This window comes from Dasypus novemcinctus, chromosome 19 (genome assembly GCF_030445035.2).
Source record: "Dasypus novemcinctus isolate mDasNov1 chromosome 19, mDasNov1.1.hap2, whole genome shotgun sequence".
NCBI lineage: Eukaryota > Metazoa > Chordata > Mammalia > Cingulata > Dasypodidae > Dasypus > Dasypus novemcinctus.
In genome coordinates, this window is record NC_080691.1 from 32613697 (window position 1) to 32637584 (window position 23888).

The following is a 23888-nucleotide window of genomic DNA, read 5'->3' on the forward strand; positions in this document are numbered from 1 at the left end:
GACCTCGGCTGCCTGGCCCTGCTGTTTCCATCCCGTGTCCTCTGCTCTGCCTGCTCACCCACACCTGTCACTACCTACCCGTTCCTCCTTGCCTTCCTCGGGCTCCCCATCTCCTCCCCCTTCCCTCGCCAAACCTGTCCATGGGACACACTCCCCACACCCAGCCCCGCAGCCCGCTCTTCCTTGCACACATCTCTTCCACCTGCTTAACGAAGCCCAGCCCAGGACCAGCCCAAGTGGCAGTGCGCTCCCTAGATGCACCCAGCTGCAACACACCCGACTGCTGGGAAAAGCACCCGACCTGGGCTAACAGCTGCCACGGATGGTCTCTCTCTACCCACATTAAACAGCCCCCCCGCCCAGTGGTCACAGAGTCCCTGTTGAACTCCCTCTCATTTCCCCAGCAACTGTTTCAAACCCTTTACCCTGCCTCAAATTACCTCTCCCTCATTCAAGACCCATTACCTCAGCTCCTTCTTCACAGAGAAAATGAAGAAGGTTGGATACTTCCTTCATCCTTCCAAACCTACCTCCCACACCAGTTCTTTTCTCATGTCCCAGGGGAAAATAGAGCCCTCCTCTGCCTCGGTTCCAGACCTCACTACTTGGCCAGGACCATGCTCCTTTAAATCTCCTCTCCTTTATCTTCCTCTGCTCCCCATGGGCCCTTTCCCAGCAGCAAGTGAACATGCACAAGTAGGGCCCTTTCTTCAAAGAAAACAAGCACAAAACCCACACCTTCCTGGTCCCTCATCTTCCTCTAGCTACCCTCTCTTTCCACTCGAGCTCGGCCGTCCACTGCCTCCCCAGCTTTGTTTCCCATCGCTCCACTGAATCTGCCCTAGATCACCTGTGCTGCAGGAGCCTTCTGGCACTTGAACACTCAGCAGCACCCAAAACTTCTCAGCACTCCCTCCTTCCTGGGACTTTCTCCTTCCCAGTGTCCATGACCTCATGCTCATTACCACCCAAATCAGAAATGGGATGAAGCATTAACCAGTTTGGGGGGAGGCAATGAGGAAAAACCCAAAAGCCTCCTGCTCTCTCTCTCAAGAGATGGCAGTAGACTAACAGCCCCCATGGCCATATAAAAAAACCTGAGCTAAAAGTGCCAAGGGTGGCCACCGATTCACAAATGTCACGCGACCGAGGACTTTCTCATAAATAGCACATACTATCAGCCTGAAAGCCCACCCTCCACTCGAGACTGTCTGTCCACCGTCGGATCAGGGTTCCCCGACGCCCAGGGTGGTGAAGGGCTGCCAGGACAAGCCCGGGCGGCCCAGCACCTCCCCCACCACCTGACGTCCTTACCACACTGGCCGTGTCTGTGGTTTTCTTGGGGACGCTTATCAGGTCGCATTTCTTATTTGCGGCGGGCTTGCTATCCAGAATGTTCTTCTTGACCACCTTGAGGTCCCTGTTTTTGCCTGGAATGTATCCGTGCTTCAGGGAGATGAGGCTCGGGTCTGCATTCTTCCCCTCAAACCACTCTTCTGCTTCCAGCGCGGCTTCAGGCCCCGCTGTGTCCGGGTACAGATCGTCTTGGAAAAGGTCAGACTAGAAGAGACATTGTGGGCAAACCCTTAGGTAAGGAAGAAGAGAGCACTGGGATTTTTTTTTTTTAAGCATGAAGTGCCTACAAAACTGGACACTCACCTTCCTGGGAACAGTCATGATAATAGGCTCACACTTTCTTTCATGAAGTTTGAAGAATCTTCAAGGGGGAAATAAAGGCAAAGTTGCATTATGTGAAATATGAGATCTAATAACTGGACTAATAAAATTACTTTTCTATAGCAGTATAAGGGATATGAAATACTTTTCTCATCACCTCATCTGATCTTCACAACCACCCAGGGGAGTACATAGATCTTACGTGTTCCCATTTTGCAGATGAGAAAACAAGCCAATACGAACAATGCCAGAAAACGGCAGGCTGGAGACAGCAACCACAAGTAGAGGTCTACCCATTATGGTAAACATCAGATTCCAATGATCTGAGGACAGATCAACCGTGGTGGAAAGAATAACTACACTGATAATAATTCGCTTGCAAACGCATTAAAATGTCAATAGAGAAAGAGAAAATAAGCACCTACATATTAGACATCTCTGTGTCTTGGATGCCAGATCTTCTTCTAACCTTATGTAGCTGAACACTTGTAAATATAACTATGATTTTTAAAAAGGAAAATGGGAGCAGTTGAGTGCCCACCTCCCACATGGGAGGTCCTGGGTTCAGTTCTCAGTGCAACCAACAATGAGGGGGAAAAAAAAAACAATACAATCCTAGGAATTAAAATATTGGCATCCAAGCAAACCACACCATGCCTAACAGTTGAGAACAATTTGAAATTGTACAAAAATGTAAAGAGTGGGAATGTAAAATAAGCAAGCATTCTAAAATGGAAAAGAGAAACAAGTAACTTCTGCTTTGGACAAGAAAATGGATAGCATTTTCTTTTGCATCCTATAAGAAGACTAAACAAACAAATTCAAACAAAACCAGAAACTGTTTCTTTACCAATGACCCTGAAAAGGCCAAGCCACTTTTTGTCCCCCTCAGTTAAAATGGGAAATAACCAAGCATTCTCTCTAAACTCCCTGCCAAGAGAGGTAGCCTTAGAAAGCATTCTGGCCAGATCACCAGATCAGACAGGCCCGGGTCAGGGCGAGGAACAGAGTGCAGGCACTGTTGGTGAAGTATGCTTGGAACTTCAAGAGTTTATGTCAGAGTGGAGTTACCACCATCTCAAATATCCAAAGTCAATGCAATTTGTTCCTGCTGGAAATGTGCAGCCTTTGGCATCTGAAAACGGGCAACATGATCGGGGCACAAGTCTAGCCAAGACAGCCTGTCGGGTATGTGTTCCCCCAATGCATTAGGGAAACAAAGGCTGAATTGAGCTCTGGTTGGCAAGCGTGCTGTAAAACCAGCCATGTTTGAGGCATGTGTCAAGCCTGCCTATTCACGACTTCAACCAGAAAGAGTCACAGATAAACCAAATCATTTTTCTGGCTGGTTTAATGAAAACTCTGCCATCAGAACAGTGGTGAAAAACACGGACCTGGGTTTGACTTCCAGCTCTACCACTACAAGCTCTTCTAGAACTGAGCATGTGACTACATCACCCCATCCCAAACACTCATCCATAAAATGGGGATAAAAGTAACACCTACCTCGTAGGGTTTTCATGAGGCATAAAAGAGGCCATCCATGTAGCATGTTTAGCACTGTGCCCAGCATATGAAAAGTACTCAAATAATAAGTGGGAGGTGTCCTGAACTACTGAGCGCAGTCTTTTAAATTTTTAGAAAACGTGCAAAATAAATATGCTCCCAAATATGGGATCTAATCTCATCTAATCTAATCTAAATTCAGACTCAATTTCTTTTGAACCACATTTGTATTAGTTTGGTTTAAACCACAATTTTGAATTATCTGTGACAACTTTCCTTCACTACTCCAGCTAAGAAAGAGATGAATGCATTTAAAATACAACCATAGTGGGTAATATTTTTAAAGAGGGTTTATAAAAATTCTTTTTTTTAAAGTATCAATTATTTAATCATGTGATCAGAATAGGAAACATGAAAAAATAAATGTATGAATGTAGTGTTAGACAAATGCATGGTATGGTCTCGTGTCTGATAATGCAAGGCTAGTTATTCTGTTGCTTTAAAATGGCTGTTGGTCACTGAGTCTCATCTTGTTGAATAATATGAGGAAAAAGCCTGATCTTTATGAAACACACATTAAAAAAAAAAAATCAAGAGTAGTAGAGAGAGGCAGAAATGACAGAACCTAACTGAACTTTCTAAATCAAACTGAAGCAAGTCCCGCTGTAGATCTTTCGCTTGCCTAGCTTAGGAATGTGGGGCCATAGTCCATTCTGAAACCTGGTCTTCTCCCCATTAATGCAGGAAAACTACCCTTTGTTTCCACAGGAATGGTCTGTCCACTGCTTGTAATCCAGGGGACAATCGGCCTCAGGCTGCAGACAAGAGATGGTCTCACTATTTAAGCGTGCAATATGCCTTGACTAAGCCACTTAAGTGCCACGCTTCAGTTACATAATCTGAATAAAGTAGAGAGAGGCCTAGGTGGAGTAAATGATCTTGAAGGTCCTGCTCTAAAACTCCATGTTTCTAAGGAGGGCAAGAAATGAGATTTTAATACTGTACCATACACAAGGGTAGAAACACTCAGGCATTACAGATTTACTTAGACGGGTATTACTCCTATACTATTCTTATGTCACGAGGAGGTAGACACAATTTGAATACTTTAACATGCCGACTCTACCTGGCAATCTCACATTTGTTCACATCCAGTCCTCTCTTGGGCATGTAACCCATCCCCCTCTGAGGCTCTTTGCTGCTGAACGTGTTGAGGTAGTGGACATATGGGGATTCATCCGTGATCTCAAAATAGCGGATACTGCTGTCACCCTGTAATAAATTGGAGACAAGTTTGTGCTTAATGTTCACAGAAACCTCTGGTTTAGGTGGGTGTCTCTCTCCTCTACAAATCCAGCATTATTTGGGACCTCGATACAGTGACTGGCCTGTTTTTTCTTCCTTACAAAGTATGTGGTAGTTTCTTTTCCTTGCAGCATAAACCCCCGCTTATCAAATGATAGCATGCCCTTTAAACCATCTCCCTTGGCCTCCCGCTGACAGCTCAGATTTCACTCCACTAAGCCAAGATACCAGGTTAGAGTTAAGGTGAAAGTTTTATCACCTCTCCCAAACAACTGCATTACAATTCGACTTCAAAGAAAAAAAGATAAAAGTGAGATCTTTCCAATTAAGAAGAATATGAATTTTAGTGAGTCTCTTTAAACTTCAAAAAAGCAGTGCTATCTCATTGCGATGTGTAAAATTTTATGATTACCTCGCTCAAAGAGGCCAGCTGTTTTTCACATCTGAAGCACATGCTAATCTCGTTAAATATGAATAACCGTTACACAGCTACACCCACCTACTACATGACAGAGACAGTCCTGTCAGGGAGGCAGCAGGCATGGAAAGAAGACCAACAGCGAGGAGCGCGACGCTCTTAACAGTCCTCGCAGTCCTCATTTCCACTTGTTCCAGTGATGCAAATATCCAAAGCAATGGGAAAGCCACTAAACATACTACTCATTTTAGGCAGAGCAAAAATAACTCTCCACCTAACGTTAATAACATCTGGGTTAACTGCTCATTTTGTTTGTTTGGATGCAGTTAAGGCAGAAATACTCAGTGCGCACTCAACAGCGTGGCTGTGCACACCAGCAGTAAGATGACTTCCAAGGAAGCAGACAAGATCTCAGTTCCCAGGTAACCGACCCATAAGACTCTAAAGCAGGTCTAGGGCATCCTCATTCAACTTTGAAATGAAGTATTAAAAAAAAAAATCACTGCAGAGCGGGTGTAGCTCAGTGGTTGGGTGCCTGCTTCGCATGTACGAGGTCCTGGGTTCAAACCCCAGTACCTCCTAAAAAAGAAAAAAAGAGAAAAAAAAAATCACACAAGCTGTCACTTCACACATTAATTTCAAAATTTTACCCAGCAAGGGACTAGCTAACAGATTTAGTGGAATACATCAACAGTTCCATTTTTATTAATTCCTTGCAACTACAAAAAATTCTATAGAAAACCGAACCTACAAAGGAATTTTAAGTTACCACTGACTAAAATGAAATAACAACAGCAACAACAATAATAAAGCTACCACCAGTTTAATTAAGTTGAGGAAGGTTTTTGGAATTCAGTGTAACCTAAAATTCTATAAAATTCTAGCCGGGTCACAGATTTTCTAGCCCAGAGCCCTAATCCTGAATTCTAGGAACTAACCTCTGAGAGTCTCTGAGGCTTTGAGAACCTCGCATTTTCCAAGCACTATTCTCTTTATAGCCCAAACATTTGTTAACAAGAACATGCACCCTGAGGGAAGGCTACCAGTAGGCTTCTGCACACTGGTTTCACTCTCTCTGATACCAATAAAAGGAAACCTAAAGTCACCAATCAACACAGCACCGCTAGGTGTAAACAAATCATCAGCACATCCTCTTTTCCTCACTGGAGTGCCTGGCTGGAGTTCCCTGCCAGCATTTGCCAAACCCAGCTTCCAGCAAAAGTACTGAACACAGCATGTCATTACTGGAAAACTGCAAAAGTTCTGGTCTCAAGACCTAAACGCATCAAAATTATCTGTCCTTGTCCTAGCTCAAAACACACACACACACTACACATACACAAGGCAAATAACAAAATGTACAAGATGCAATATATTACCCATCTTTCCAAATTTCTGGAGGATTAAGTTTTCTCTTACAGGATTAAGTTAAATATCAAACATCAAATTACTATTTACCTTTCCACACAAGTAAATGATGCTGGTGTCAGGATCATAGAAAGGCAGCAGCACCCCATTGCTAGTGTCCATTTCATGAAGCGCGATTGGTTCCTGCATATTTTTCTGAAGAAAAAAAAACATATATATACACACACACATTTTCTAAAATTTATTTTACAATATTTTTGCCCTAATTAAGTTAGCCATTTTCCAGGACCTCTGATTTAAATCATGACAGTTTGAACAATGCACATCATAATATTCACACATGTAAATACTAATAGGAATTCTAAAAGGAATCCAACTCACATAAAATTTTATTAATTTGACAACGTAATTAATAAACATATCAGTGTGACTCCATGAAAAAGATGAGGCAGCCCTTCTCCTTTGTGACTATGTTCTTTTTTGAAGTACTTTTTTTGTCCTATTATAAAAGAAATATATGCTCTTGGTAGAGATACAAGATGCAAGAGATTTATACAGCTAGAGCTGTAAAAGATATAAAAAAGAAAATAAAAACTATCCCATGTTCCATAATCCCACAACCCAGATATAAATACTACTGCCATTTTGGTCTACTTCCTTTCAACACATATATACGTACAAATTGGAACAATGCCAAATATACAACCAGTTCAGCGTTTGTTTCCATTTATGTTATTATGAACATTTTCCCCAAGTATGACTATTTTGATTTAGATATTTGATCATAATCCTTATAAAACATTACTAAGTTTAGAACCTATTTCTCAAGTCTAAAACATTGGATTCTTCATGCACTCTTTTTGATGAAATATAGTCAATATAGATAGACTCCTCAAGAGCACCAAGAATGTATTTTTGAAATACATTTACCAATAAGCCTCCAGGGAGGATGAAAACTTTACAGCCAATTTAGGACAAACAACAGTTCAGAAAACTACCCTGAGAATCCTATAATCCATCCACTTACCAACCCAAAGACCCACTCAGAAAAGCAAGCGCGGGGTAGGCAGGCGGAAAAGGCTGGGAAGGGCCGTACCGGGTTCCAGAGAGCCAGCTGCCGCTCGCTCATGCGGCTGAAGCCAGTGGTGAAGACGTTCCCGTCGGCCAGGAAGACGGCCCGCATGGGCCTCGCTCCTTCATGCGCTTTCTCCTTCTCCTGGAGAGGAAATGAAAAGAAAAAAAATAAACCAAAGCACAGTTACCTCCACACTGCAAGAAGGCAAGGCAGGCGGGGTGAACTCAAACACGGAGCCCATCCCATCCTGTGCGCCATTCAGACACAGCTGCGGCCAGTGAGCTCCCCTGCTCCCCCCCCCCCCGCCCCCGCCCCCGAAGATGCTAAGGGTCTTCTCAAGGTCCCTCTGCTAGTCGGCGAGCAAGAGTACCAGGATCTGGCTCAAAAGCCTCACTCTTTCCACCACACCCTGCTGTCTACCCAAGTCCATGCACCGCAATGAGACATGGGAAAGGATTCTGCCAAATGTTTCTTTTACAGGAAGATGATAACCTGAAGGCAGAATGTCCCCTACGGGGGAGCGGATGTAGCTCAAGTAGTTGAGTGCCTGCTTCCCACATTCAAGGCCCCGGGTTCGATGCCCAGTACCTCCTAAGGAAAAAAAAATATATATATATGTATATACCCTACAATTTCTACCAATTTCATAGGCCAGAAAGCAGTCTAGTTCTGTGAACGCCTTCCCTAATCTCACTCGTTCGATGATAAGGCACCGGTACCTACCCTTGGAGGGGTGCTGCTGGAGCAAATAGGACAGTGTGTGGAAGAACTGTCACGGGGCTGGCAAGTCCTAGGTGCTCGACAAGCACGAGCCACAACCGCTCCCCACCTTTTAGAGGCCGGGCTGCCCAAGAACACACCCATTTCACATAAGGGCAATATAGGGACTTGGAGTGCGGCATTCAAGACTTGCAGTCTCAACCTTGAAGAAGACCCCAATGTCCATCTTTTGTCATGGGATGTGATTCTGTTCAGGCCCAGTTTCGGTGGCAGAAACCAAGACACTAAACTGATGCAGGAACCTACTGCATCTTTCTAAGGCACTAACAATCGTTTTTGGAACAGGGTGGTGAACCAATTAATCGATACTCAGTACCAAGTCATGAGCCCAGGACTGGTTTAGCTGATCTAGACTTGTAAGCTCCAGGGATTCCAGTAAGAGAAAAGGCTTGAGTGAAAGCTGGAAGCACATGCAGCTCTGCATGGAAGTGTGACTGAGGAGAAAGCTTTCCTTATTCACAGTTTGGCACTTGAACACAGCAAGGGTCCCCTGCCGCCTACTCTAAAAAGCAGAAGGCTCACACACGCGAAGTGCTACAAATCCTGGGGGAATTTGTCCTAAGAATACTTACAGCAACAATCTCTTGTTTCCTAGGATCAATTACTCTCACTTTCTTGTCTTTGGAAGCTGTGCAGATCAGACTGCCATTCCGGTTCCAGCTTACGTTGTAAATCATGTCTGAGTGCATATCATCCAAGTTTATAAGGGCTTCTCCAGTCCCCACATTCCAGATGATGATTGCATTATCGCAGCCTAAAAACAAGCAAAGCCGCTCCTCTTAAAGAGGGGAAATACTTGTAATGCAACATATTCACCAAACTACAAATCCAGTGAGGAAATATGTATACATTGACAGAGGTGTTGACCGTAAGAGGCACCTACTTACTATAAACTAAAAACTCAAGTTACAAGAGAAAAGATTCTTTTAAGAGAAATAAAAGTGTTAAAAAGTACAGCTTGTGGGTACAGACATAGCTCAAGTAGTTGAGCACCTGCTTCCCATGTATAAGGTCCTGGGTTCAATCTCTGGTACCTCCTAAAAAAATACAGCTTATTACGCTTTGATTCTATAAAATGAAATAAAACAAAGAACCATGCTAAAATGGAATCCTATGCTTATTTGTTAGTTTTTGAGGTACTGAGACTGGGGATTGAAGATTGAACCTGGGACCGTGTATGTGAGAGGCCGGCACTCAACCACTGAGCGACATCAGCTCCCTCCAGTTAGCTCTTTTGTTTGTTTGCTTGTTGTTTGTTTTTATTTCTCTCTAGGCAGCATGAGGAACTGAACCCAGGACATCCCATGTGGGAGGCAGGCGCTCAACTGCATAAGCCACCTCTGCTCCCCCCATGTTTTTTTTTTAAAGGTTAAGTGGGCTGGGTAGATCCTGAGTGATTGCAAGTTTCGTTTTCTAGTAAAACAAGCTTTAAAATGAGAACAGCTTACGTCTTTTAAAAATAAAAACAACTCTTTAGAACACTCAGCAAAAACTCTGGACGGCAGGTTATTCAAATCAGTGATACTGTAAAGCATGGCCCTGAACTAAAACATGGTAAATGAAAGTAAGTGGAAGGGAAATACAAGGGCGGGCCTAGCCACTCCCTCACAACAGTCTTTACCTTGAACAAGAGAAGAGAACCAGGCCAAGGCTGGCCCAACAGTGGTGAGAAGCAAGACCCAGGGCCTCAAGGAGCCCCAAAGGGGACTCAGCTGCCACCACCCAGGGCATCGACCCCACCCTTCCCTCCTTCAAGGGTCTGCCCAGAGCCCCTGAGACCTCTTTTTAAAAAGTTGTCTTTTTTTGCTGCCTCCAGGACATTAATATTAAGGATGAAGCAAAATAAAAGACATTCTAAAAGTGGATTCTTCAAACCAATTTTGTAAGTGCTTTAGAAAAAAAGTCACAATATCCAGAATACCTGAGTTGGAAGTAGACAATTGGGGAAGCAACTGCACAGCAGTCTGAAAAGTTGGATCTAAACTCTAGGATGGAGAGCTGACTTGGTCATCATGAGCAACAGGCAAGGTCAGCCACGGTGATGGGATCAGGTAGTCTTAAAATACACCGAATGCTGCCATCAGCCATTCTCCTTTGCTTCTAAAAGGGAGAATGGGGATCAGTCTGCTGATGACACCCCATCTTTGACCAAGATGAGATGGGTTGCAGGATATTTTCCAAGATGGAATTCTACTTCTGGAATTTCTTCTCTCCTTAAAAGACTGAAGTTTGGGTAGAACCCTAGGAGAGTTCCCCGGTATAGTCGAAGGTGATTTAAAAAACAGAATTGTGTATAGTGTCTTTTTTGAAAAGTAGTCCTTGCTTTCATAGATATCTGGCATTAATTTTTTTTTTATTTAACTCACTATAAACCATAAACACCTTCTATTCCCAATTAAAAACTGAAATATATATATAAAGGGGAACAGATGTAGCTCAGTTGCTGAGCACCTGCCTCCCATATGAGGTCCTGGGTTCAATCTCCAGTAACTCCTTAAAAATAAATAAATAAAATAAAACATATAAAAAAGTGAACTGCCCTCCACCCTCTTACTAGACAAAGAAAAGAACTTTAAAAATTCCACCATTAACATTACTATTGCTTTTTTTATACTCAAGTTTGAGGTATAATTTACACACAAATACAATGCACCCATTTTAAGCATATGTTTGATAAGACTTGAAAAATATATATATACTCCATAACTACCACCACAATCAAAATATAGAATATTCCCATCACCACACAAAGGCCCCTTGTGCCCTTTGTATTGCTGTTATAAATGAAAATAAAAGCCTACATTTTAGACAAAGGAAAAAATTGCTATGAGACAAAAGTTGGAAACGTCCAAAGTGGGAAACCAATAGGAGCTTAGTCGCTAGGGTTCACAGCAGTTCTGCATATAAAAGTGAAAAGCAGGAAACGACCTCAATGTCCAAATACAGGGGACTGATTAAAGGCACACGAAATGAATCACAGCACAGCGCGTCAAGCGTGAAGTAGGAACCCATCTCTGTGTGTGAAACGATTTAAGAATGTGCACAGAAATAAACTGAGAAAGAACACCAAAATGCTAATAGCGATGTTCCTTCTGGGTGGGATTACATGTGATTTGTTTTTTCCCTTCGTGTACATAGTATTCGCTGTAATATACATGAACTACTCGTAGAAAGAGGAAAATGAAATTATCTTTTAAAAGAAAGGAGGATATTTGCCTAACGAAGACTGCCCCAAAGTTAGCAACAACTCTAGGGCTAGAGTTCAGGAAACCTGGCCCCCAAACAAGTATTCCTTCTGCGACATCATGAATAATCAAAACGGTGGTGCATGAACAGGAACCATGAGCTGATGAAATTACAGGCAAAGAGTAGTATGCAACTGTGCATTTTTCTAGGTAGCTATGTCCAGAGCTTTCATCAAACTGACAAAGCAGCCCGTGAGGCATGCACTTGCTCATGTGCAAACTGGGGACCACTGTGCCTCACTATGGTGTCCTCACCATCTGTTTCGAGCATTGTATAACAAAGCAATAAAAGAAAATAAGAATTTTCTTGGGAAGCGGACTTGGCCCAGTGGTTAGGGCGTCCGCCTACCACTGGGGGGGTCCAAGGTTCAAACCCCGGGCCTCCTTGACCCGTGTGGAGCTGGCCTATGCACAGTGCTGATGCGCGCAAGGAGTGTTGTGCCATGCAGGGGTGTCCCCAGAGTAGGGGAGCCCCACGTGCAAGGAGTGCGCCCTGTAAGGAGAGCCGCCCAGCGTCAAAGAAAGTGCAGCCTGCCCAGGAATGGCACAGCACACGGAGAGCTGACACAACAAGATAACACAACAAAAAGAAACACAGATTCCCGTGCCGCTGACAACAACAGAAGCAGTCACAGAAGAACACACAGCAAATGGACACAGAAAACAGACAACTGGGGGGGGGGCGGGCAGGAAGGGGAGAGAAGTAAATAAAATCTTTTTTAAAAAAGCTTGTCTTCTTAAAAAAAAATAAAAAAAGAATTTTCTTGTTTGTCTGTTTTAATTGAAATAATGAAAATGCTCTAATAATGACTGAAGTGATGACTGCACAACTATGTGATTATACCAAATATCACTGATTGTACACTTTGGATGAACTGTATGCTTTATTAACATGTATCAATAAAATTCATTTGTTAAAAATAAAAATCAATTTTAAAAAGCTAAAGAAGACCACAATCAAAATGCATTTACAAGAGAAAAAAAGTAGAAAAAAAAAAGAAAAGAAAAAGAATGCATTTGCTCACTAACAGTGAACTCTAATGTAAACCATGGACTATAGTTAATAGTATAATTATAATATTGTTGTTCATTAATTGTAACAAAGGAAACACACTAATGCAAAATGTTAGTAATAGGAAAAACTATGTGTATGGGAATACTACTTTCTGCATGACTTTTCTATAACACTGCAACGGCTCTAATTTAAAAAAAAAAAAAGGAAGAAGAATTAGGAGGAAAAGGGCAGCAGGCTTAGCTCCCACCTGCACTGAGGAGCACGTTGCGGGCCGTCGGATGCCAGGCCACGATGCCCACTCTCTTGGAGTGGCCTTCTAAAATCACCACAGGTTCAGTCAGGGAAAGGGTGAGTCCATTTTCTGGGATCTGCCATACCTGTTGGAGAAGGAAGAAAGAGACCCATTTTGAAAGCTATCACCCTTCATTATCACATTTAATGTGACCATCCAATTTGAAGATTTGCTTTGCAGAAACAGAACCCTCAATGATCTAGGTGACAAGCAGGCTAGGGTGAAGCAACTAGGTAAGTTTTTTGCTTTTTCTGTTTAAATATACTGATATTAAAGATCAGAACATAAATAAGACCTATAAAACACTGCTTTTCAGCTTTTATTTATTATTGGTTGGGATTTTATTTTAAATTCCCTATTAAGTTCAGAACTCTCCAGTTAGAAGGAAAAACAATACAAATGATGAGAACATATATGAAAAGAAGCATTGGGGTAAAGTCGGTGGTTCTTGAGTGAAGCAGAAACTTAACCCTACTAAGGGTTCTTGGGGGATGATACAGTTTTTAAAGCATCATATTTTCAATATTACAATTTTAGACTTGGAAAATGAAAACATACCTAATATTTTTGTAACATGTCCTATTGAAAATAAATCTTAGAAAGGAAAAACAGATAAAATTTGTGTTTCAAATGACATAATCCAGAAAGTAAAATGGCCATAGAATAGAAAATATTACAGATCATACATATGGTGATGAATGCACAACACTGTGATTATACTAAAAACCACTGATTATATACTTTGGGTAAATCATATGATATGTGAATATATCTCAGTAAAACTGCTTAAAAATAAATAAATGCTCAAGAATAGTCAGAAATGGCAGCTACGTACAGCATGACAGACAGAGAGATTGAGAGGTGAAGAATTTTCTTGTTTGTCTGGTTTTTGTTTATTATTATTACTGACATAATGAAAATACTCTAATAATGACTGAAGTGATGAATGCACAACTATGTGATTATACCAAATACCATTGATTGTACACTTTGGATGAATTGTATGCTTTATTAATATGTATCAATGAAATTAATTTGCTTAAGAAAACAAAATCAAACAAAACATATATATACTTTTTTTTAAGAAATCAGTCCATGAAAAATTTAGTCTAGGATTTGTCAGTACAAAGTCATGTTCAACAGTGGAACAACTGAGAAAGAGAATTTTCCTTGTGGGAATTTTTAAGAAAGACACAAACAACTGTCTGTTTTCAATTGCTTAGGGGAAGGCAGTGATCTGAATTAGATGAATGCATAAGGTCCAGCTCAGTTCTGTTGAGCTGCAAAATAAACTAGAACAAAAGCTTAGCCATCCTGCAGTAAGAAGAAATGAAGTCATGAAGCATATGACAATGTGGATGAACCTGGAGGACATTATGTTGAGGGAAACAAGCCAGCCACAAAGGAGCAGATACTGTATGATTATGACATTATGAACTAAATATACTGTGTAAACTCATGGAGTTAATAATTAGAATATAGGTCACCAGAAAATAGAAGGAGGGGAAAGAATGAAAGCTGAATTGTTAAAAAGGTTGTTTATATATCTTTGGAAATGAATAGAAATGGCTAATGCATATCATGGTGTTTGTAACTAGCAGTGCTATTGTATGGGTAGGACATTGGTTGGAACAGGAAAGTCTAAGGTCATGTGTGTTACTAGAAGGAAAGCTAAAAACTGCACCATAGGAATGTATAAGATAGTAAAACCTCATGTAAAACATGAATATGGGTGATATGGCATATATAAGACTGTATTTACAAAACATAAATACAAATATACTAAAGAGAAGGAAAAAAGAATATAGCTATGTACGCTAGGCAAGGCAGAGGGAGATTAAGAGTGATGAATTTTGTTTTTTGTTTAATTATTATTGGAATAATGAAAGTGCTCTGGGAGTGATTGGGGTGATGAATGCATAATCATGTGATTACACTGAATATCATTGATGGTACTCTTCAGATGGATTTATACTTTATTAATATATATTAATAAAGTTGAACAAAAATACTTAAGAAAAATATGAATGTACAAAATAAGGAAAACAAAAAATTTAAAAAATTAAAAAAGAGAGAGCGACAGAAACGAAATAGCAGTTATGTATTGCAGGGGAAGATTAGAGATTGAGAGGTGAATATTAAGGGGTATAGTTATTTGTCTGGTTTTTGTTTATTATTATTATTAAAATAATGAAAACGCTCTAATAATGATTGAAGTGATGAATGCACAACTATGTGATTATACCAAATACCATTGATTGTACACATTGGATATACTGTATTCTTTATTAATATGTATCAATAAAACTGATTAAAATTAAAAAAAAAAAAAAAGTTTTGCCATCCTGAAGAGTAGGAAAAGCCGCGAGTTAAGAGTCATTTTTACAGCTAAATTCTGCCTTGGCTAAATATATCTCCTTATGCAAGTCATGGCAAAATCAACCCGCCTTTTGAGGGCCCAAGCTTGGGATGTCACCTAATTTCTCCAGAACTCCCTATCCCTCAGCAAATTTTAAACAAGGCTGTTAAGAGCAAGCACAGACGCGAAAGGCGAGCTACTGTTGTCCCTCGGTGGCCTCATCCAGACTACAGCCTGTCCCTGCTGAAGACTGAACATGCCTCCCTTTTCCCTGGGACAGTGTGGGCATCTGTTTCTCACACCGCACTCTGCTTTCATCCCTCTATGTGCTATTTTTATTCAAGAGGTTTTTATTAGTAAAACAGCTCCAAATTGAACCTGGCTATGTGACTATAAAGCTGGATTAAAGTTCTGAACAGAAAGAACAGGAAACAGTGACTACTGATTTGATCAAAGCATGAAGTCGGTAAAGAAACAATTATGAAATGAGATTGCTGTGACTCACCAGGAAATGCATTCAGCAAAATGAATTCGGACCCATACCTAGTTGTAATACCACCTACAGGCTCCAGATAGCACCATAACCACAGACGGCTGGCTTAGCTTTCCACCGCCACTAATTTACAAGGAGCGCAAACCCTTTTATGCCTAACTCTGACCACGGTTAAATCCCTAATGAAGGGATAAAAGGAGGCAATGGTTTTAATCAACCTTTCCAACCTTAAACAGGAGGACAGAGGCAGACTATCTAATAGGGACTGCACCTTCTCCTTTCTCTGGATCTTTTCCTTGGATTGCGAGGACCCAGTAATGAGGGAGTAGAATATATATTATATGTTTACTTCCTAAAATGAGGAAACTTCTTCCCCTCACTTTTGGCAGACTAAACGATTCCTCCACCAGGCTCGCACACTTAAATGCAGGCACTGATCCTGTGTTACTATCTTGGTCACACACACACAGTATATTTACCAGGCAGCTGCTGTTAGGGCAGGCCTGGCATGAGGCAATGCAGGAAAGGGCAAACAAGACCTGGGTTCTGCTCTCCAACAGTTTATGGTCTAAGAGCAGGCGACTTCTACTGGACAGTGCATACAGCGGCGTAATGCAGGGAGCTAGAGTGCAGACTCTGGAGCCAGGTGAACCTGGGTGCAAACCCTTCCTGGGTCACCTACTGTGATCCTGGGCAAATAACTCACCTACTCTTCACAGGGTAGCTGCTGTGAGGATTCAACAAGTTAATAAAGCCCTAGAACAGTGCCTGGCACAGGGAGAGTGCCTCAAAATACAGAGGCAGCATCATGCAGGGGTTGAGAACATGGCTCTAGCAGACTGATGTGGGTTCAATGTCTGATTCTGCCACTGTGTGACCTTGAGGTCTTTGTATAACCTTCTGGGCCTTAAGTTTTCCTCATATATAAAATGGGGACAACACTGTCCTCAGTGGGGCTGTTTTGAGGATTAATCCCAATGCATTTAAAGTATTTGCTAGGGAATCAGACTTGGCCCAGTGGTTAGGGCGTCTGTCTACCACATGGGAGGTCCGCGGTTCAAACCCCGGGCCTCCCTGACCCATGTGGAGCTGGCCCATGCGCAGTGCTGATATGCCAAGGAGTGCCGTGCCACGAAGGGGTGTCCCCGCGTAGGGGAGCCCCACGTGCAAGGAGTATGCCCCATAAGGAGAGCCGCTCAGTGCGAAAGAAAGTGCAGCCTGCCCAGGAATGGCGCCACACACACAGAGAGCTGACACAACAAGATGACGCAACAGAAACACAGATTCCCGTTCTGCTGACAATAACAGAAGCGGACAACGAAGACACAGCAAATAGACACAGAGAACAGACAACCAGGGCGGAGGGGAGAAATAAATAAATAAATCTTTAAAAAAAAAAAAAAGTATTTGCTAGACATTCAGTAAGTGTTAGCTCTTATTACTTTTTTTAAGATTTATTTTATTTCTCTCCCCCTCCCCCTCCCCATTGTCTGTTCTCTGTGTCCATTCACTGTGTGTTCTTCTGCCTCCGCTTGCATTATCCCATGGAACTGGGAAACTGCATCTCTTTTTGCTGCATCATCTTGCTGCATCAGCTTTCCGTGTGTTTGGGGCCACTCCTGGGCAGGCTGCACTTTTTTTACGTGGGGCGGCTCTCCTTGCGCGCGGCAGCACTGGGCGTGGGCCAACTTACCACACGGGTTAGGAGGCCCTGGGTTTGAACTCTGGACCCTCCAGATGGTAGACGGACACTCTATCAGTTGAGCCATGTCCACTTCCCTATCATTACTTATATTCATTAGGAAGCCACAGAGCGTCACCAACACTATACAAAGCCAGTGCTGGATGAAAATGAAAATGCCACGAGGCTACCTTCTTGCTATTTGAGGCTGGGGGGTCCAGGAGGGCTCCCTGAGGAGATGAACTCTAAGAATGGATGGGAGAGAGGGAAGGAGGGAAGAACCGAGTATCCACTTTCAAAATAAAAAACAGGCAAAAGGGAAAGTCTAAGGTCATGTATATTACAAGAAGGAAAGCTAAAAAATGTAATATGGGATTGTATAACATAGTGAAACCTCATGTGAAATATCAATATGGGTAATACTGCATATGTAAGACTGTTTTTCTTTGAAACTGAACAAATATATGTTAATGTTATAAGATGTTAATATCAGGCAAAAAACAAAACATTATGCTAAGTGAAAGAAATCTGACACAAAGTATTATATATTATACAATTCTACATATATAAAATGTAAATATAAATCAATTTATACAGATGGAATTAGATTAGTGAGTATGTAGGGCTGGGGAAGGATAGAGGGATTGAGAGGTGACTGCTAAGGGGTGTGGAGTTTTTCATTATGGAAATGAAATTGTTCTAAATTGTTTTGTGTGATGAATGCACAGTGTTGTGATTATATACTAATTGTACAGTTTGGATGGATTGTATGTTGTATGAATATATCTTAGTAAAACTGATTTAAAAAAAACAAAACCCCACAGAAGCAATTTAAAATTAGCAATTTAAAAATATTTTAAAAAGTTAATGTGGCAGCTAAACAATGCCCCAGAGCGGCTGGCTGAGGTGCTGACAAGGAAAAGGCACCAATGCCAGAGTAAAAGGGATAAAGAGGAACAAGGATCCGCATGGGGAGGAGAAAGTGACTGGAAAAGTCTGTGGAGGGAAGTGGATTTGCCTCAATGGCTAGAGCATCCATCTACCACATGGGAGGTCCAAGGTTCAAACCCCAGGCCTCCTGACCCACGTGGAAAGCTGACCCATGCAGTGCTGATCCGCGCAAGGAGTGCTGTGCCATGTGGGGATGTCCCCTGCATAAGGGAGCCCCACACACAAGGAGTGCATCCCGTAAGGAGAGACACCCAGCATGAAAAAAGTGCAGCCTGCCCAGGAATGGTGCTGCATACACAGAGAGCTGATGCAGCAAGATGATGCAATAAAAAGAAACACAGATTCCATGTGCCACTGACAGGAATTCAGGTGGACACAGAAGAACACACAGCAAGTGCACAGAGAGAGCAGACAACTGGGGGAAGGGGGCAAGGAAGGGCAGAGAAATAAAAAAAATAAAAATAAAATAAAAATCTTTTGGGAAAAAAAGAAAAGTCTGGAGCGAAAGTGAAAAGATGCTGGCACTCTTCCTCTGAGGAAACAGAGGTGGACTTGTTCTCCACTGTGGACTGGAGGAGGTCCGTGAGATGCCAGTCTTTCCACACTGAGCGTGCACGTCCCCTGGCTGCTGCCCACGGGCCCTCCGCCCTGGCCTGCCATAATGCAGCTCTTTGCCTTCTTGGGGGTTGTCTGCTGCTTCCGGGTGATGGCCTTATGCTTTGGGCTGAAGAAGTCTTGCGTCCTGCAGCACAGAAGTGTCCTTTGGTGCATGATCAGTCTCCGTGTACACAAGCTGGGATGCAGCCTGGTGTGGCAGAAAGGACTTTGGTCTGGATGTCACCAAACCCGGGCTCCTCTCAGAGCTGGGATGCTAACTGGATATGCCAGCAGTAAAAGGGGATTTTGCTTCTGGGATCCTTGTTTCCTCATTTGAAACTGGGGACAGTACCAGTTTGGCCAACCTCAGGGATTACTGGAAGAATCAAATGAGCTAAAACATTTTACACACTCCAGACCATTACCCTAATGTGAAATGTCGCTAACGGGGCTCTGGCACTGGATGGATCTGGATCTGGATCTGGCTCTGGCTCTGGCCCTGCCCCTTTCCCAGCTGTGTGATATTTGACAAAAATGCCAACAAAAAGAGACACAGAGGAGACATAATAAGAGATGCAGCAGGGAAGCGGACATGGCTCAACTGATAACGTCAGTCTACCATATGGAGGGTCCAGGGTTCAATACCCAGGGCCTCCTGACCCATGTGGTAAGCTGGCCCACACACAGTGCTGCAGCGTGCAAGGAGTGCCATGTCACTCAAGGGTGTCCCCCCGCATAGGGGAGCCCCACGCGCAAGGAATGTGCCCTGTAAGGAGAGCTGCCCCACATGAAAAAAGTGCAGCCTGCCCAGGAGTGGTGCCACACACACGGAGAGTTGACACAGCAAGATGATGCAACAACAATAAAAAATGAGACACAGTTTCCCAGTGCCACCAGATAATGCAAGCGGAGGCAAAAGAACACACAGCAAATGGACACAGAGAGCAGACAACGGGGGGAAGGGGAGAGAAATAAAGAGATGCAGCAGACCAGGGAGCTGAGGTGACGCAAGAGAATGAGTGCCTCTCTCTCTCGCTGGAAGGTCCCAGGATTGGTCCCCAGAGCTGCTTAATGAGAATGCAAACAGACACAGAAGAACACACAGTGAATGGACACAAAGAGCAGACAAGGGGTGGGGAGGAGGGAGAAATAAAATCTTAAAAAAAAAAACCAAAAAAACCAACACGCCTGACTTCCCTGGGTGGGCCTCTGTTTCCTAAGTTGACAAACACGATCTGCTCCAGGCTTAAAGTACTGTTACAGCGGTCAAATATGATCATGCACATACAAGCTGAGAACAGCATCTGGGGAAAAGTGTCTACTCTACGTTCAAGACTACAGTCCTGCTGCCACCGTGACCACTGTGACCACACAGAGATGCTTTGGTCTGATCATCAGGAACTCCTGGAATGAATCTTCAAGTTAGTTTAGGTGTGAACCCAACTGATTTATGTCCAAGATGTATTTGTGTGAAAGCCCTAGTTTATGCCTAGACCAATTAGCACAGGCGAGAACAGTTCTGCTCTCTGCAGGTCCCTCAGCTTTGCTCTGTCTCACGGTTACCTACCGGCACTCTGAACCCGGTCAGCTTTCTCATCTTGGCATGGGAGTGACTGCATGCTACCAACCCCGCATTTTTTTTTTTTTAATGTAATGCTGTGTACTCCTGAAATTTTTCTATTTGGACATTTCACTATGGCAATGTTTTGTTCTGTTTTCAAAAAACAAAACAATGCAATCAGGTCTGGTCCCAAGGGCTCCCAGATGAAAACGTGAATCAATCAGTGGAAACCCATTATGGTTCTGGAAAAAATAACAACTTTAAGCACATGTTCAGAGCTATTGTATCACTGGCATTCTTTACCCATGTAAACTTCTGAATATGGAACAAGGACAGTTCAAGAGAATAGTTCCAACACAAATTAACTGAGGAAAACAAAGAAACTTAGGTTTCTCTCAAGTAGGAATTTTTAAGGGCAATTCATTTGATGGTTTTATTTTTCAAACAGAGTACAAATTTAAAGTACACACAGAGTGTTTCCAAACACCACTTCCCTGTATTAATCACCCATTATGAACTTGCTACTGGACTAAACACTAGAGTCACAGCCATGAAAAGGGCTATTCCCCCAAAAGGCCACTTAAAAAAAAAAAAAAGCTAAGGAAACCAATTCCAAAGGAAAAAGGAAGGACAGAGATGATCTTAAAAGACGGAAAGAGGCTTCCAAATTCTGCAGCAGCTGCAGGGCTGCACAATCCCCTACAGAAACCACTGACCTAATAACCCCGAGGGGTAGTGTGCAGAGAGTCAGAACATTCCTAAATGAGCCATGACACTGAGAGCAACATTAGCTTTGGGAAAGGGCTGGATTTGGCTTGCTAAGCCTCCAGTATCACTGGCAAGTGGCCCAGATGCAATCTATATAAAATGGAAATAGCATGAAGCCTGAATGACAGATAACCAGGGAAAGAACTCCGAGGAATGCACTTATATCACCAACCATAACCTCACTTCCATTTTCATTTCAAGACAAACACTGTATTAGGAAAATTTACAATGGAAGCAAAAATGTACAAAATAGGGAGTTTACTTTTGTTGATTTCCTCGGGAGAGTAAGGCTGATTTGAGAGAAGGGAGAAGTGTCCATCTGAACTTAATAACTTGGACATACAGCTGGGAACAAATAAGATTACAATGTCTGCAAGACCTCTCAGTCTCCCAGACTCTGGAAGAAATGATTTAGCAATCTGCTGTCTGAATTAGCCACTTTTTCCATTTGTACTTGACCACCACCCTGCAGATAAGGGACAATGTTGAATCGAAAACATCTTTCACTAAACTTAATTTGGCTGCTCTTTGCATTATTTAAAGCACTATTATTTACTTAGCACTAAAATTTCCCCAAGAGAAATATTTAGTAGCCACTATCTTCAAAAACTCGCCATGAGAAGATACTTTCAGAGAAAAGAACTCACAGTGCCAAAAATTTGGAAAACCCCTGCAAGAGGAGTCACATAACTATTTGCTGGTATAAAACAATGTAGTACCTTAAAGATAAACTGCCAACATAATTTACTTTTAGGCTACTTAAAGAATCCATCTCTAAATGATGAAGGAAAGCACTATAAAGCTGGCATTCCTTCTCTAAAACTACAATCAAAGTGGCATCAATCATAATCAATGATCATGAAATTAACAAATTCATGCTTAGATGCTTAAGATTTAGTAGAATTATACCATAAGACAAAAAACAATTTTAGAAATTAATTTATACTTTTACAGTTCATTTGATTAACTGGTTCTACTGTACTTTTCTAATGAATGTATGCTAAAGATAATCTTACTGCTATGAATTCACTACCCATCAAAACTCATTATTAAAAAATAATGACCCCAGGTTCGATTCCCAGGGCCTCCTGGTGATGGCAAGCTGGCCCATGCTGTGAAGAGCTGTTGGCCCATGCCACAGAGAGCTGGCACAGAAAGATGACACAACAAAGGGAGCTGCAGAGGAGAGACAGTGAGAGATGCAGCAGACCAGGGAGCTGAGGTGGCTCAAGCACTGAGTGCCTCTCTCCCATATCCAAGGTCCCAGGATCGGTTCCTGGTGCCTCCTAAAGAGAAGATGAGAATAGAAGACAAGGAGACACAGAAGAATACATAGCGAATGGACATGGAGAGGAGACAACAAGCGCAGACAGCAAAGGTGGGGGGAGTAAATAAAATAAATCTGTTTTTAAAAAACTGACTCATTAAGTATTTGTAGTTTTGGGTTTTTTTTGGAGGTATCAGGGATTGAACCCAGGACCTTGTACATGGGAAGCAGGTGCTCAACCACTGTGTTACATCTGCTTCCCAAGGAGGGTTTGTTTTTTCGTTTTTAGATAGTACCAGAGATCGAACCCAGGACCTTGGACATGGGAAGCAGCTCAACCACTTGAGCTACATCTGCTCCCCCCGTAGCTTCCTTTTGATCCTCTCAATAGATGTTATTGTTATTATTTACTTCCATTTTACATATGAGGCAAGTGAGGCTGAAAGTCTAAGTGACCTGCATGTGCCAGAGCTCCTAGTTGTGGGTTCTGCTCAGTGTCTTTTCATTACTAGAACTAGGCCTTGTCATACTGTCTATTATCTGTAACTCATGGGCTACTACCATTAGTCTAGGCTTAGAAAACTACACAGAGCTTTTCTGTTAAAAAAAGAAAGTGTTGTTTGAAGCCATTCAATCTATCACATGGTATTCTTTTACCTTCAGGAGAGTAAGTAAAATGAAAAATTAGGTATTAGGAACAGGTGGGATAGGAGAAGATTAAGTATGTCTTTAAAATTTCATTTCACAGAAACTAAAAAAGCTTCTTTTAATTATCCCCAAAATAATAATATATGATTTGGAGGACATTAAGTGATTAAAGAGTGGTTTAAATATCAGTGCCACACTTAAAAGTAAAAAAAAAAAAAAAGCTCCCAAAGCATTATTTAATTTGCAAAATGTTCCCTCTGGTAATGCCATTAAAGGGCAACATTAGGGGAATTCTGGGAAGATGGTGGGGTCAGTGGAAGAATAGTTTTGGGATCTTCCCAAATCTCCCCATAAAAACACAGAGCAAGCAGATGACAAAACAAAACCCCCCTGGACACATTTACACAAACCTAGGTGACAACCCAAAAGGGAAGTCGGCGGGAAGGAAACCTCAATAGCCATGTGACCCGCAGATTACTGGCCTCAGTGGGTAGGTGGGAATGGGGGGAGGGGGGATGGGGGTAATTTGAAAGCGGCAAAGGAAACTGGGAGGGGTTTTACTGCCCCCAATAGCAGGTGAGGGCAGGGGGCCTGCAATAAGGCCTGAGGGGTTGGAGCAATCCAGAGTCCCCAAACTAGAGAGGTCTCCCCTCTGGGACATGCCCCACCCTAAGGAGAAACTCCTGGGAATGGAATCAAATCTGAGCAGGACAGAAATAAGAGGAACAAAGAAATGAGAAGGACCAAATAAAAATGGGCCAGGGAATCTCAGAAAGCAAGCCATCACCTCCATGTTTCTGATAATAACAGAATAGGGAGCCCTAGGAAATTAGAACAGCTGTCTGAGCCAAGCCACCTAGTGAAAGTTCAAGCAAAACTAAA

The 23888-nt window shown here is 42.4% G+C and overlaps 1 protein-coding gene across 2 annotated transcripts in view; it reads right to left on the reverse strand.

Moving 5' to 3' along the window:
• CORO1C (coronin 1C) overlaps positions 1 to 23888 on the reverse strand; it is a 77210-nt gene that overhangs the window by 3383 nt on the left and 49939 nt on the right. For both annotated transcript variants that reach the window (XM_004470179.5, XM_023592189.2), the window contains 7 exons: positions 12637 to 12766; positions 8702 to 8883; positions 7371 to 7490; positions 6365 to 6469; positions 4310 to 4455; positions 1660 to 1717; positions 1315 to 1560 (listed from right to left, as the gene is read on the reverse strand). In XM_004470179.5, coding sequence (XP_004470236.1) covers positions 1315 to 1560; positions 1660 to 1717; positions 4310 to 4455; positions 6365 to 6469; positions 7371 to 7490; positions 8702 to 8883; positions 12637 to 12766 — 987 coding nt within the window. The remainder of the gene's footprint in view (positions 1 to 1314; positions 1561 to 1659; positions 1718 to 4309; positions 4456 to 6364; positions 6470 to 7370; positions 7491 to 8701; positions 8884 to 12636; positions 12767 to 23888) is intronic.